Raw genomic sequence first — 14,480 nt, 5'->3', positions numbered from 1 at the left:
CACTTATGTGAGCTTTTGTGGAATTTCTAGTTATGTATTCAGTAGTTCCTTTCCTTGGTGTTCCACACCAGCATCTAAGCACATGCATGCCCGGAGCTACTTCATGTACAACAGGTATGTTACAGATCAATCTTGCATGTAATTTAATATAACTAGATTTGTATTTGTTTTGGGAACAGTTAAAGGCATGTAAAGTTAGATTTGATATCCAGACTGACTAAGAATGATGATTGTATCTATTTCTTTACTTTCAGGTTAAAGATGGCCGCCCACACAAATGCAACATTTCTTCTCCTATTATCCATCGTGTTCTTGTCGTGGAGAATTTGTCATGGAGGGAAGATTTTGATAGTCCCTTTAGAGGGCAGCCACTGGGTTAACATGGACATCATGATCAAAGCTCTCCACTCTCGAGGACACTCTGTTGATGTGGTACGAACCAATAAAAGCTGGTACATCCAGGATGACTCTCCGCACTTTGAGACAATCACAGTTCCTGTCACTGAAGCCTTTAATCACTGACTTCATTCACCCGATCCTGAAAAAGATCATTGATATAGAAAGAGGAGGGAGCTCAGTTTGGAGCTTCGCTAGCTTTGCAGGCCGAGATGTTTACGGCAATGTTTAACATGCATAGAATAATGTGCAAAATGGCTACCAGCATGTTTAAAGATAAAGACTTAATGAGTAGTTTAAAGGAGAGTAAGTATGACTTGGTGCTTACTGACCCGGCATGGGGTGCTGGTATAATGTTGGCTCACGCTCTTAAGCTGCCTCTGGTCTATAATGTGCGGTGGATAACTAGCGGAGAGGGACATATGGCCATTGCACCTTCTCCTTTATCTTATGTCCCATTGACTGGCTCAGGACTGTCAGACAAAATGACTTTCATACAAAGAGTCACAAATCTTATTTTCTCTGTCATTTGGCAAGCTCAGGACGGATTGTTAATCCGCCCTCAGTATCAAGCTGTCTGTGATAAATTCTTTGACCCAGAAGTCAGATATAGTGACTTATTACAGGGAGCAGACCTGTGGCTGATGAGAGTGGACTTTGTGTTTGAGTTCCCTCGGCCCACCATGCCTAATGTTGTCTATATTGGAGGCTTCCAGTGTAAACCACCAAAACCTCTTCCTGAACACCTGGAGGAGTTCGTGCAGAGTTCTGGAGAGCATGGGTTCATCATCATGTCTCTGGGGTCTTTTGTGAGTGAACTTCCCGCTGACATGACAAACCAGATCGCTGCTGCTTTTGCTAAATTACCCCAGAAAGTCATCTGGAGGCATAAAGGTGACAGACCAGCCACTCTGGGCAACAACACTTTGATAGTCGACTGGATGCCACAGAATGACCTTTTAGGACATCCCAAGATCAAACTGTTTGTGGCTCACGGAGGAACAAACGGAGTTCAAGAAGCTATTTATCACGGAGTCCCAGTTGTGGGTCTGCCTGTGTTTTTTGACCAATACGACAACCTGCTGCGTCTGCAGGAGAGAGGAGCTGCTGAGCTTCTTACATTAGCCACAGTGGACAAAGACAACAACTTTGTGAATGCCATACAGGAAGTCCTGAATGAGCCCTCCTACAGGATGAACATGCAGAGACTCTCCAGGCTGCACAGAGATCAGCCGATGAAGCCTCTGGATACCGCCCTCTTCTGGATAGAGTTTGTCATGAGACACAAAGGTGCAGCTCACCTGAGGACAGAGTCCTACAGACTGCCCTGGTATTCCTACCACTCCGTAGATGTACTTCTTTCTTTTCTGGCTGCTGTTGCAGCAATTACTTTTCTCCCTCTTGTGTTTTTCAGATGTGTGTGTCTCGAGAAAAACAAATAAAAAATGACAAGTCACTGAACTCTGTCCTACTTGATGTACAATAATGTTATACATAATCATGTTTAGGATGTTTTTATTAACTGAAAAGAAATTAATTCTAAAATGTCCACTGGCTATAATCCCCCTGAGGTGCAGCAGGGGAATTATAGTTGGGTTGCACATGTGAGCCTTCACTGCATGAAAGGAATTTGTTCTTATACTCTTCCATGCAGGATAAAGGTTAGTTGTGCGAGGCTTTTTCCAAAGCCATGTAACAATGAGAATAGACCAACCCCTCCCAAGGAAGTGCAGGGTGAAAAACAGTGTGACACAATCCAGATTCAGGTTTAGCAGGCACAGCAAGCACTTAGACATGCTTATTAAAAGCTAACAGAGACATTTGCTATCTGATTACAAGTTTGTTTTGTGACAGCAGTCACAGTATAAAAAACATTTGTATTACATGTTCGAGCTGAATGGCAGTGTGGTGGTTTTTCCCCCAAAGGAAATGCTTTAGCACGTGAAGTGACCTCACATGGTCACAATGAAAAATCAATATGAAACGTACTTAACAAGGCGTACAGTTAAAGCTCCTATTATGTACAGAAGTTGAATATTTACAGCAATGCCCACACTGATGACAAACTCTGTTCTGTCCATCAGCTCCTCTGTTGTATTTCCCACAGGAGCTGCAGCAGTAATGAGAGATGGGAGTAAAGCGGCAGCGACACGTATATCGGATGCTCCTCTTAATTGGTATCTCATGAAGAACATGGTTTGTCATTACAGCTACTGCTGCGGATAGATCGCCTTTCTTCTCAGATAAGGCGGCTCGTAGTTTACTGATTAGTGTTGAATCATTACAAAATGAGAAAACAAAGACAGAAGTGTATGAAGTTCTTTCATTATCTCTGTTACTAAGATACTTGGTTAAAGAAGTGAGCTCTACAACAGAGTGTCAAGCAGTCTGCAGTGAAGTTCAACGAACAGAGACTACAATTAGACTATATAGTCATCAAGTGGCTGACAATGTTTACAGACCATCGGCTGTGCCACTACGCACATCCAGCTGACACAAGAATACAAGCTGACGTGACCCGAGTGTACTCTCGTCCTAATCGCTGTAAGTAGGACAAACATAAGATGAGCATATGGAGAATACGACAGTACAAGACGAGATAAAAATGACCATTACATTCCACCCTTTTGATACACATGATCACATAAACAAAATAATAGTCTACAACATTTTTACTAGTATGTTATACATGTTATTCATTTAAGTTATCACAGGGATTCAATTGTATTAGTATCTGTAAACGTGTGTTGAACACGTTTGTGAAGGGAGGAGATTATATTTACATAATTGTTTGAGTCAAAACTGGCGTCGGAGAGTGAGTCATGGGGATTTGGATAGAAATCAGGATAGAGGTCGGGTTCGTTTGTTGTTTCAGAAGACAGAGACTCAGTTTTTAGCATTGTGTGTGAAACAGATCTGTCTATTGCTCTCATCACTAACCCTCTAGCGCAGGGAATGATGCAACATCCACATAGACTTAACAGTCCGATAAGAACAATGAGAGAGCTAAATATAGCCATAGCTACTGCTTTCCATTGTCCAAATATATCATCTAACCAACCTGTGAGTGAAGTGTCAATGCCAGAGTTTCTAGCCAATTCTGCTCTGAGAGATCTTAGTCCTGTGAGTGCTTTGGTAACTGACCCGTCTGGGGCGGTGTTGCTTGGAATATAAGTTCAACATGCATCACCGAAGAGCACACACACACCTCCTTTTTCTGCTGGGAGCATGTCCAGTGCCATTCTGTTTTGCCATGCCATGAGGGTGGTGGCCTCTAATTGTTCGGAGAAACCTTTAATCGCATCGTACGTGTAATTAATGAAGCGTTGCTGATTGTAATATATATGTAATTTATCCAATCTACGTTCTTATTCGTCGAGATAAAGAGAAAGATAGATTCGAAGCCGGCTGCAATTTGATTCCGAGCTTTGTATTCGGCTCTTTTGCTACGAGAATGAGCCTCCTGGGACGCACCTGAAAGTTGTCCAATGGCAACAGGCAAAACTAGCATTATTGGTGTACAGAATGATTTATACAAGTGCAGCACATAGTATCTTACTCCATGGTATAATTGGAGGGTTCAAACATTTTTCGATCAGTCTGTCCATCATACGACCTGGGTAAGGTTGATTATCCTCAGTCATCTTCTCTTCTGTTGGAGATCCCTCGATGGTGACACAGAGTCTCGTCTGCATGTCACTTGATGGCTTCTCCTAAGTTGGATGTTTTCGAGGGCAGTGTAACTGCGTACGTTGCTCAAACTGAGGCTAACCTCTTCCAGTTAGATGCAACGACACCCTCTGCGAGTCTCTAGAAGTTCAGGCAGTGTGAGGTGTTTTGGGATTTGGTACTTTCTTGCAGTGGCTGGCGTGGATCCAAGTGGCTCTCTCTGCAACCTTCATCTTTCATCTTTTAAATGTCACGGTTAATATAAACAAACATACAAATATTTGTTTTCTATAATGTTTAATAGTCAAATCAATCAAGACAATTTACAACAGCTGCAGTGTTTATTATTTAAAAAACTGTATTGTACAAATTGACAGGAAGTCAAGTATTCCCCCACTAAATAGGTGAAATGTAATCTGACCCCTCTGAAATAAAAAAGGGATCCATGTAAGCATTTAATGTATGAGGACATTTTGTATTCCTCCTGCTGTATTGCCGTTCAGCTGGACTGATAATAATATTAATAAGAATAAGAATCATTTGAAGTTCAGATGTTCCGGAACAACTTCATTCCTCCGTTCTAAATATTAACATTCATTTCCTTCCTCATGAAGTGTGAAGTGGTCTGAAAGCGATGAGGTGAGCGGTGGATCTGGGTTTCTTCTTCTGTCGCGAGGACACGGCATACTCACATGTTGCATCTGGTATTTCATCTGTGGCAGAGAAGTTCACGGTTAAATGTGAACGCTTGTACATTTACTTGTGTACGTCATGAGAATGCTGCAGAATGCTATTCACATCTGCGCTGCTGCTACAAATAAAGATGTGGTTTTCCTGTAAGATGAGCTGAACAGAAAAACCTGATCATCTGAAAGGACAAAGCTGCATCATACTGTGTAATGCCTTCTTTAATATTATACCTTTTATTATGTTTCTGTCCATGCTGCCTTGTTATTAAAAAACTATTTTGATGGGATTTCGCTTCACTTCTCACTTTGCCAACTGTGCTCTTTGTATGAGAATATTGCACTACAATGGTAAAGTTCACAATACCTTAAACACTCAAATTTTGTCAGTTGGCACACCTCAGCTCAATGTCATCGTACTCATCATCATCATCTGCATGTTAGAAATCAAAGTCATCTACTAACCTTCAATAGGCAAAACGACTTCAGTAATAAAACAAAGTGGGTTATCACTTACTGATCATATTGTAGACTCCCTCAAAGTCATCAGCGTGAGGAACGGCCTGAACAGATACGTTTTGATACCTGAGAAAATGAACAAACAAAAAACAAGTATTTATGTAGACGCCATACAAGATGTGTACCTTTTATTCAGCTCAAGTTGAAGAATTTAAATAGCAGAAATCTGTTTAATTAGCGAATCATCATTATCTCAGTTCACAGGCTCAAAGCGACTGAAGAGAGAAGGGGAGTTATCTTCCACCATCATTTTATTTGTATTCAAATTAATTTATATTCTTACTCTTCGTCCTGCTCCATGCTGAAAGAGTCTTCTGAAACTGTAAATGTATAAAAGAGAGACGAATAGAAGAGGGTTACATTTGTTCTATATGCTCTGCTAATCAACAAAGAATTATTCAGCACTTTTTTGTTTGTTAACAGTGAAATAACTATCAATTTACAATGTATTAATGATGTTTTTATAAAGTGTTTACCACAGACATTAAACCCTTTAAAATGAAAAGCACATTGTGTACTTAAAGAGACCTGAATGTAGCTATAATATGTTTGTTTTTCTAAGTCATCATCGGTGATTTCATTACAAAGTCCCCGGAGTCTGCCTTTACTGTAATTCCGTTTTCAACCTACCATCTTGTGCTTCCAGATCCTCCCCCTCTGTCTGCACCTGCTGTTCCTCCACCATGTCGGCCTGCAGACTCGCCACACTGTAAGAAAACACAATCAGCCCTTTAATCAACTCAGCACTGACAGATTCAGTTGTGTAGCCAGCATGTTTTAATTCACTGTAAACATCCTGCATTACATCAAACATTTTTATTTGAGCACAAATCACTGAACACAGCAATGAAAAGTGAAATCTACATGACTCTCTGCTTATCTGCTCATAGGTTAAAGAATGCTTTTAAAGACAACATCAATGATACAAAACTCACAATGACTTGGACAAATAGTGGCCAGCTGAAATAGGGGGAAAAACAAACATTTTAGAGTATAATAAAGCATGCATACTGTATGATGAAGGTTGCAATGGGGTTGGTGTGACAAGCCTGTGTCGTACAGAATATAAATTAGATCTGAATAGTAATAACAGATATTTTGTTTCGTGTGTCAGTGAATGATCGTACTATACACTGCAAAATGTGAGTGATTTTCCTTTCGATTTCCTTCTGATCAACTGACCTCGTTTGTTGATCCACCACAGACCCAGACCCAGTAACAACATCAGGGTTATCACTCCACACGTGATAATCATCCTAAAGTCCATATTTCCTTGAAAGCAAAAATACAAATGATGAAAAATGTGCAAACAGAAAAACTTCTTTACTGCATGTTGTAACCATGAGCAGCTAACACCCTCACCTTTGACCTTGAGCACTACTGTGTTATTTCCATAGAGTGTTTTCTCATGCTCTTGGATGCATTTAGATGGCAGCACCACGCAGCTGTAATCGCCCGAATCCCTCATGACGGCACCTTCGATGGTGAAAATGGCCTCCCTCCGGGTGACATGAAATGTCTGCACTTGGAGGATGCTGTCATTCTTCCTCAGGTAAGAGTGGATGAGTTGACATTCATCAATTGTTTGCAGGGTGTCAGAAGCAGTACATCTGAATGTAACATCGTCTCCCTCGCCGACAGTGGACGGCCCAGCTACTGAAATATCTGCGGGGAGAAAATTGGCTGTGCGGCAGAAAGGACAAATGAGTGGAGAGAAATAACGTTGACACAATGCTTTCATAGGGATGAAAAATCCTTACATACAACCAGAATCTCAATGATGTTGTGTCCTCTCTTCGCTACTTTGGGAAGCAAATCATTCCTTAAGGAGTAAACACAGCTGTAGCTTCCACTGTGATTAAGACCGACTCTGTGCACGGTGAAGAGGGTGTCACTTTGTTCTTCCCTCTGTATCTTGTTATCGATCCAAAGGTCATCCTTACATAAATAAACATAAACCAGGATCTGTTTCTTGAGCCCAAATGTGGTGCAGGTCACATAAAGTTCGCTGTTCTCGCTTATAATTTTCTGTTGTGCGATGATCCTCGCAGGGAAAATATCTGTAACTATGAGTTAAAACAGACAGAATTGACAAATGATACAATGCAAATCAATCACATTGAGAATAGAGCACACAGAGCTGGTATCCTGAAATAAAAACTCACCATTAGTTTGGCTTGTGACCTGATCTGCGAGAGCGTCTTGAAGAAAAATAAGTAAAATTAATACTTTCTTCCTTAAAAATGCATGCAGAGCTTCACTCATTGAATACGTATCACTTGTCGATGTACTTACACAGAAGAATGATGATTATTCTCATGATTATAAGCGATGTGACACCCATAGACTGCACAGTGCATGTGAAACGCTCTCAAAGGCAACTTTTAGATTATTGTCAACACCCACGGACAGCTGAAGGAATAAACGTGCAGAAACTAAAAGGAGCCACTTCCTGTTCATTCTGTGGTGAATTGTGACATATGAGTATTTTAAATCCAAAATGAAACATCATCGGTTATAATGTCTTCATGCATGCTTCTGGAAAGTGAAAACCTTTTTAATTGTTGTTCTTTTCACCCTTTTTCATAGCCAGTTTTACCATTTAACTTCTCAAAAGCACACATGAGAAAACATTCACTGATACGTTTAGAAGCTCATTCATTTTGTACATCATACGGTATCGGTCCGGCAGATCTCCTGCTCTCCTGCAGAGCAGCCACACACGGGTTCTGAGTGAGCTTTAATTCAATTCATTAGCCAGGGGTTTCTTATCAGATGTGACAGAGAGCTAATACTGTCTGTCTGTGCTTCCCTGCCAGCATTCAATTAAATATGGGCTGGATTTTCTTGTAATCACATATCTCGCCATCTGCTCGGATTTTTAGTTCAATAGCCTGACAAGAATCAGACAGTGACAAACTGAGACCCCATGCAAGAAGACTCTTTCAGCACTCACAGTGCATGTAGGAGATTCTGCCATGGAGACTGTGATTTGAGTATAATAACCATCAGCACATACCTGGAGCAAAATTAATGGCAACCATGGCGGCATGTATCTTTAAGTACATGTGAGAATGTGACCCTTACCCCTGACAGCATCAGACATGACCAAGCTATTAAGAGGCAGTGCAGAAAGGGCAGAACATTGTGTTTTGGTCAGGAAGGATGGTTGGATGAAGAAAAGGAATCCAATAAGGTCCTTCATCACTTCTCGTGCTCTCTATATTGATTGTGATCCAATAAACTGTTAGCTCCAAGGGGGCACAGAGGATGTGGAACAGAGTAATAAACAGAGCCTCGTGGGCTCCTTGAAATCACATCAACATCCCACATCTTTTGTTTCCAGGGTCAGAAATGCTGGTCGTTCAGAGAAACCACTGATACAAAAGAGGTCAACCTTTATGTAAGTATTTTAAAGATTTATTTACAGAAATATGCGAGTAAAACAGAACTAAAAGGTGTATATTTATAGAGGATGTTTTTTCCTCTTTGTATATATATTACTTTCAGGGCATTTAAAATATCCAATGTGCAAGGTCAAATACTCTGTACGACATTTTCTCATGTCACCCTCTCCAGAAGGTCATGCTATCCAGATCAAACAGCATTGAATGCCTTAAACCCATAAAGTATTAGCATAGCTTTTCATATAATGTTACAATTGGGAATATGTTACAACCGAGATGATGATGAAATGGCTGACGTATCCTTTAAAACAAAGCATTGTTAGAATTTGTAGTAGCTAAGAGTTACCACATGATGTCACTCTTTGAACATCAGAAACATGAACACACTTATGCGGTATATTTGGCATGGCACTCAATGTGTATTTAACATTTAATAAACATTTTTTTTACGATTTTCTTGTTATGGAAGATAATTGTTCTTCAAATATTGAGCTTTCCAGAGGCATATCTGTGAATGTATGTACATACTTGCCTAATTTGAAATGTTTCAATTCCAGTACATTTAATCACTGTTACAAATATTTACTCTACAAAATAATTGATTCTGTAAGCGTGTTACCTTATGAATTATAGATTATATTGCCACAGCAGAGCTAGTTTGTACACAATGAAAGGACTAACCACTATGGTCCTTGCCGTTGTTTGTTAAACATGTCCTCGACATTGGACAGTCCTTAAACACGGTCATCTTCTCTTCTTGACTTTGGATCCGCTCTGTATTGTCGAAGCCAAGAGTCTTACATGTAATGAAGTATTTGTTTCTTCAAAGTCAAATGTCATCCCAAAGTAATAAAGGCTGGAGGAAGAGGCCAGCTGTTCCCATGATGCACACGAGGACAAAGACCCAAAGGAAGATCCTGTCGATAACCATGGCAACGTACTTCCAGTCATCCTGCACCTGAGAGAGGATCACAGGGAAAACATTTGCAATGATATGTTGATATTGTAATCGTTTCCTTGAAAGCAAATTTCCTATGAAGATTTTAAATCTTTAGTTTATGATTATGAGCACTCACCTCCTGTGCTTCATTCTGTAGTCTCATGTTCTCTGCTATGTATTTGACACTCTCAAGAGCCTCCCTGATCTCAGGGGAGAGAGGCAACAGGGACATGATTCCTCCATCCAGAGAGTCGGAGCTGGAGCACTGACTCCCCCCTCCGACAGCACTGCCTCCAGTCAGCGCCCCGATACTGCCAAGTCCTCCGCTCCCTCCCCCGGAGTCTGCAGGCAGTTTGCTGGATCTCTGGTGCCAGCAACAGTTGCAACGGCCCTCGCAGCCCAAGACTGTAGAGCCTGCACCTTTGCCTAGGGTTCCACTTAAGTCATTGAGGTTGGAAAGCTCTGTGTTGTTGTAAAGCCGTTGGCGGTTTGTCAGGCTGGATACCACGCTGGAGGCCAGGGCCGGAGGTTTGTGCTGCTTCTGCAGAGTACCTGACGAATGAATGGCACAGGGCCTTAAATGAGTGGTCTGAACACTGCCGGCCGCTGACACCTTCTCGGGGTCCCTCTCTGGCCTAGTCATGAACATCACCCTGGGCAGCATCCTCAGGAACACCGTCTGCACCCAGCAGGGCATAGTGTGGGTCTTTGGTGTGCGGTAGTGGACGTTCAACACAAAAACAGTGATGACAATCGAGAGGGTGACAAAAATCATAGTGAAGAGGAGGTACTCGCCAATCAGGGGTATGACTAGCGATGTGGAGGGGATGGTCTCTGTAATGACGAGGAGGAAGACCGTTAAAGACAGCAGGACGGAGATACACAGAGTGATTTTCTCACCGCAATCAGATGGCAGGTAAAAGACAAGCACGGTGAGGAAGGAGATGAGGAGGCAGGGGATGATCATGTTGATGGTGTAGAAAAGTGGCAGACGGCGGATGTACAAAGAGTAAGTGATGTCCGTGTAGATTTCCTCGCAGCAGTTGTACTTAATGTCGTGTTTGTAGCCAGGGGCGTCGATGATCGTCCACTCGCCGCTCTCCCAGAAGTCCTTGAGGTTGATGGTTGAGCCAATTAGCACCAGATCGATCTTTGCCTTGTCGTATGTCCAGGAGCCGAACTTCATGGTGCAGTTTTGGTAGTCGAAGGGGAAGTAAGTGACGTCAATCTTGCAGGAGCTCTTGAATATGGCTGGAGGGATCCAGGTAACATCTCCATTGTAACGAAGCAAGGCCTTCGTTTTGTCATCAACCTGGAAATCTCCGACTGCACTGTGGAGAGAGAAAGAGTAAAAGAGGGTGAAGGTTGGAGACAGATGAGCCATTGAAGATTAAACTGAAGGATACAATCAATTTACTATTGGAGATATTAATCAGAAGAAGATGCCACGTGGTTTCATTAACTCAAACCCTTCAGAATATGCAAACAAAAAATGAGCAATGTAAAATGAGCAATGATAGAGATTGTAATTGTCTGCCAATCCTTTATCGTAAATGCACTCAACAATCAATGGAGGTGTTAAGCCAGGTTTTTAATGTATTGTTACTCTCACTTGTTGTAGAGCACAATGTCTGGCTTCCATATCTTGTTGGACGGCACTCGGATAAACTCCACACCTCCAAAATCCTTTGGTTTCCATTTGAGTTTGTAGTCATTCCAGATCTGAAAAACAAAACAGAATGATTAAATTACATAAAAAAACAAGTCAGAGAAATTACAGACAAATATTGGACGAAATTGAGAAAATAAATGTTTTTCCCCGTAATAGTTGGCGAGACCTTTCACTCAAAAACATATCGACCCCATCGTGGCGCTAGAGAAAATGTGGGCAGTGGTGGACTGACCAACAGACAGACATTCATAGAGTGAAATGTCCCGTTTAAACAAAGCAAGTGCCAGGATGCCAACTCTGCAAGAACATTGTTCAGGGCTTTAATCAACAAGTTTGCCGTAAACAGCTTCATAAAGCTACAAAACTGATATAAAAGCAAGAGGGCCCCAGTTGTTTCCTCCTGGTGATTATCGTTTACTATACCAATCTACTCAAACTGATTTCAAATGCATTCTCTTGTAAAATATCCCTCATAAAAAGAAAACGAGAAGTCGTCATCTCCAGCTGTGGCATATAAACAGAGATTACACAGTATGCAGTCTGAGAGGAGATATAATTAAACACAGTTTACATCGTGTTTTATGGACCTTTTTCACACTGTTGTTGATCCTGTCTTGAGGACAGCCAGGGATCTTGGTGAGACTCATAAAGCAACAGTAGTAAAGCGACCTCAGAGAGCTGTATTGTACAATTGTACAAATGTGCACTGTTTGTACATTGTTTAGAGACACTTGAGACATTACATTAAGTCAAACAGTGCTTCAACTCTGAGCACTAAACATCAATTACAGCTCAATCCTTTAGCATGATCATGGCTCCAGCACAGATGTGCATTCGCTCAGAACTTGTAATGTGGGACCTGGTGACCTGCCCTGCCTCATTTGATTCAAAACAAGTTCACTACACAATGCATCCTGGCAGCAGAGTCACCATGTGGGACAGAGTGAATGACAAAACCATCAAGCCATACATCATTTATGGACACAGCTTCATTGTTGTTGTAGACTTGTTCTTTGTGAATGTGAAATACATTGAGGTTAAAGCAGTTTAATCTTTCCGGCTCGGTTCACAGCAGGTGCTTAGAGGTTTCTGTCACACTGTCAAAAGGAATATTATGGTCTTTGGCAAGTATGATGAATTCCAGACGGCTGTCAAATTATTTAAACATTTTCTTTTTATAATATTGACCATGCAATCTTAGTGCATGTGATTTATATGATTGTTTTTCTTTCAAAAAAGGTTGGACTAGAAGGATCAATGTGTTTATAAAGCAGCTGCCATGAATAATTCAATGTGTCAGCCTAGCCCCGAAGAATCATGTATGACAGAAGGCGGGATCCAAACGTAATGTCCTTGCTCAAGGTCTATTTTCTCAGCCATGCACCATAAACTTACATGTCTCAGCCACAGATTTGTCTCCATGATCTGATTGATTTCATCCTGAGAACAAAGCAGAATTGATAATGAAGACATTTAAGCAAAGAAAAAGACAATAGATGATCTTGAAGTTAAAACAGGGAGAACTCTGTCACCATCGATTATTCAATTCACCAGGGAGGATTGTTTGTGTGCTTTCTGCAGGGTCAGACCTCTGTGGATCCCAGACAAGAGGATTAAGAGAGGCACACCTGGGTCCTCTGCGCCTAGAGCATAACCCACATGACAGCTGGAGTCAGAGGATCGCAGCAGAGCCTTAACTTTGATTAACTCCGTGGTGAAGCTGGTGCAGAACGAGGGGAGGGGGAACAACTGAGGGGGAAAGGTTGCATGATTGTATTTCACTATTTCACCAGGTACTGTATAACACTCCAAACATGGCTGACCAAATGTTCCGATGTGGTGATCAAACCTAAGACTTGAAAGAATAGTTACACATTTTGGGAAATACGCTTATTCGATAGTTTATAGGGAATAAACAACATGATGTGTTAATGAATGAGCTGGCTGAGCCGGGCTAGCTGTTTCCCCCTGTTTCCAGTCTTTATGCTAAGCTAACTGACTCTTGGCTATAGCTTCATATTTAATAATAATTAATAAGACAAAAGAGTGGTATTGATCTTGTCATCAAACTTTTGCAAGAAGGTGAATAAGCACATTTCTTTAAAAGAACAGTCCATGTTACCATCTGTTCTGAAACCCACAAGCACAGAGCCTGTGATAAGATCCCTGATTGTGAAATGATGACTGAGTCACCTCTGCGATGAGCTATTGATGGTCTAAATGAGCTCATTTAGCCCTGCAGTAATCGTGTGTAGGCTGACCAATACCACTTGCATCTGGGTTGGGAGCACCAGGTGTGGGGAGGAAATAATAGTCATCCATCAGCACGGGGAGTGCCGCAGCCCTCTACATCAACTGAGTTAAGGAGGATATAACAAAATACTCTACATCTCTAGACGGTTCTTCAATACTGATCCATCTCTCTGGAGAAAGAACAAAAAAGATTGCCTGTGTGTAATAGGTAAAGGAAAACAGATTGAGATGGGAAGACCACACATTATCCATTTACCTTCTTGAACCAACCTTGTTTATAGGCTATTATTGCATACTTTTATGTCAGCTCAGATCATTTTATAAAAGCTTTTCTGTAGAATGATGCAATGTAAAGGTATGATTCATCAAAACTTTCAATATTTATTGAAAGTCTCTGTCTGCCTTAACAAATCCAGCAAGACCTGCCCTTAAATCCAGAGGTGCTCATCTGAAGTGGCAGTGATTGAGTGAAAGAGGCTGCCTTAACTGAGAGGTACTCAGACAGCTGACACTCCACATCTTGTCTTGGCCAAACAGCCACACTGCCCCCTTCTTTCATCTTGAAGTTTCCTCCTCAGGATACGAAACCAGGGGCTACGGCGAACTTAGTATCTCAGGTGTCTTAAGATATTTCTTCTTAAACCCAGACCTTCCACATTTGATGCTGTCTATAATATCCCTTGTTATTTTCTCTCAGGTCATTATGCATGGTAATATATGTCTGACTGTGGAAAAGTAGCAGCCCATAATAACTAACATGTACAACAGACCACAGCATACACAAACCTTCTACTTACCACTTTGACCAGCTGTGACATGGACACCTCGAACTGTACAACGACCGGGTCGGTCACATTTTTCACCGGTCGTATGTACTGGTTGTAGTTGGAGAATATCACAGAGAAGAGCTTGTGCTCTGCATCTGAACAGGAGCCTCC

General features: G+C 41.5%; 3 protein-coding genes across 4 annotated transcripts; 1 reads left to right on the top strand and 2 right to left on the bottom strand.

Annotated features, from left to right (window-relative positions):
* The first annotated feature begins 866 nt into the window (after nt 1-866).
* LOC115004135 (UDP-glucuronosyltransferase 2A1-like) lies at nt 867-2,518 on the top strand. Its single transcript, XM_029426073.1, has 3 exons — nt 867-911; nt 993-1,778; nt 2,504-2,518. Exons 1-3 carry the CDS (start codon nt 882-884, stop codon nt 2,516-2,518), a joined length of 831 nt encoding a protein of 276 aa, XP_029281933.1. The 5' UTR covers nt 867-881.
* Nucleotides 2,519-4,491: 1,973 nt separating this feature from the next.
* On the bottom strand, nt 4,492-7,616 carry LOC115006338 (uncharacterized). Of its 2 annotated transcripts, XM_029428531.1 has the most exons (11): nt 7,566-7,616; nt 7,436-7,471; nt 7,031-7,208; nt 6,633-6,953; nt 6,453-6,542; nt 6,206-6,230; nt 5,901-5,977; nt 5,554-5,590; nt 5,269-5,336; nt 5,119-5,184; nt 4,648-4,778 (listed from the first exon to the last, which is right to left on the bottom strand). In XM_029428531.1, the coding sequence occupies exons 2-10, from the start codon at nt 7,436-7,438 to the stop codon at nt 5,138-5,140; spliced, it is 846 nt and encodes a 281-aa protein (XP_029284391.1). In that variant the 5' UTR covers nt 7,439-7,471; nt 7,566-7,616; the 3' UTR covers nt 4,648-4,778; nt 5,119-5,137. The 2 variants fall into 2 exon arrangements, with proteins under 2 accessions (XP_029284390.1, XP_029284391.1); XM_029428530.1 differs by lacking the exon at nt 5,119-5,184 and having other exon boundaries at nt 4,492-4,778.
* A 1,072-nt stretch (nt 7,617-8,688) lies between these two features.
* Nucleotides 8,689-14,480, bottom strand: chrna3 (cholinergic receptor, nicotinic, alpha 3). Its single transcript, XM_029458660.1, has 5 exons — nt 14,340-14,480; nt 12,685-12,729; nt 11,230-11,339; nt 9,754-10,948; nt 8,689-9,635 (listed from the first exon to the last, which is right to left on the bottom strand). The coding sequence occupies exons 1-5, from the start codon at nt 14,358-14,360 to the stop codon at nt 9,507-9,509; spliced, it is 1,500 nt and encodes a 499-aa protein (XP_029314520.1). The 5' UTR covers nt 14,361-14,480; the 3' UTR covers nt 8,689-9,506.

This window comes from Cottoperca gobio, chromosome 3, assembly GCF_900634415.1.
Source record: "Cottoperca gobio chromosome 3, fCotGob3.1, whole genome shotgun sequence".
In the NCBI taxonomy this organism is placed as follows: domain Eukaryota; kingdom Metazoa; phylum Chordata; class Actinopteri; order Perciformes; family Bovichtidae; genus Cottoperca; species Cottoperca gobio.
Note: the sequence above shows the minus strand (reverse complement) of the source record. Positions and strands in the feature narration are given on the sequence as shown.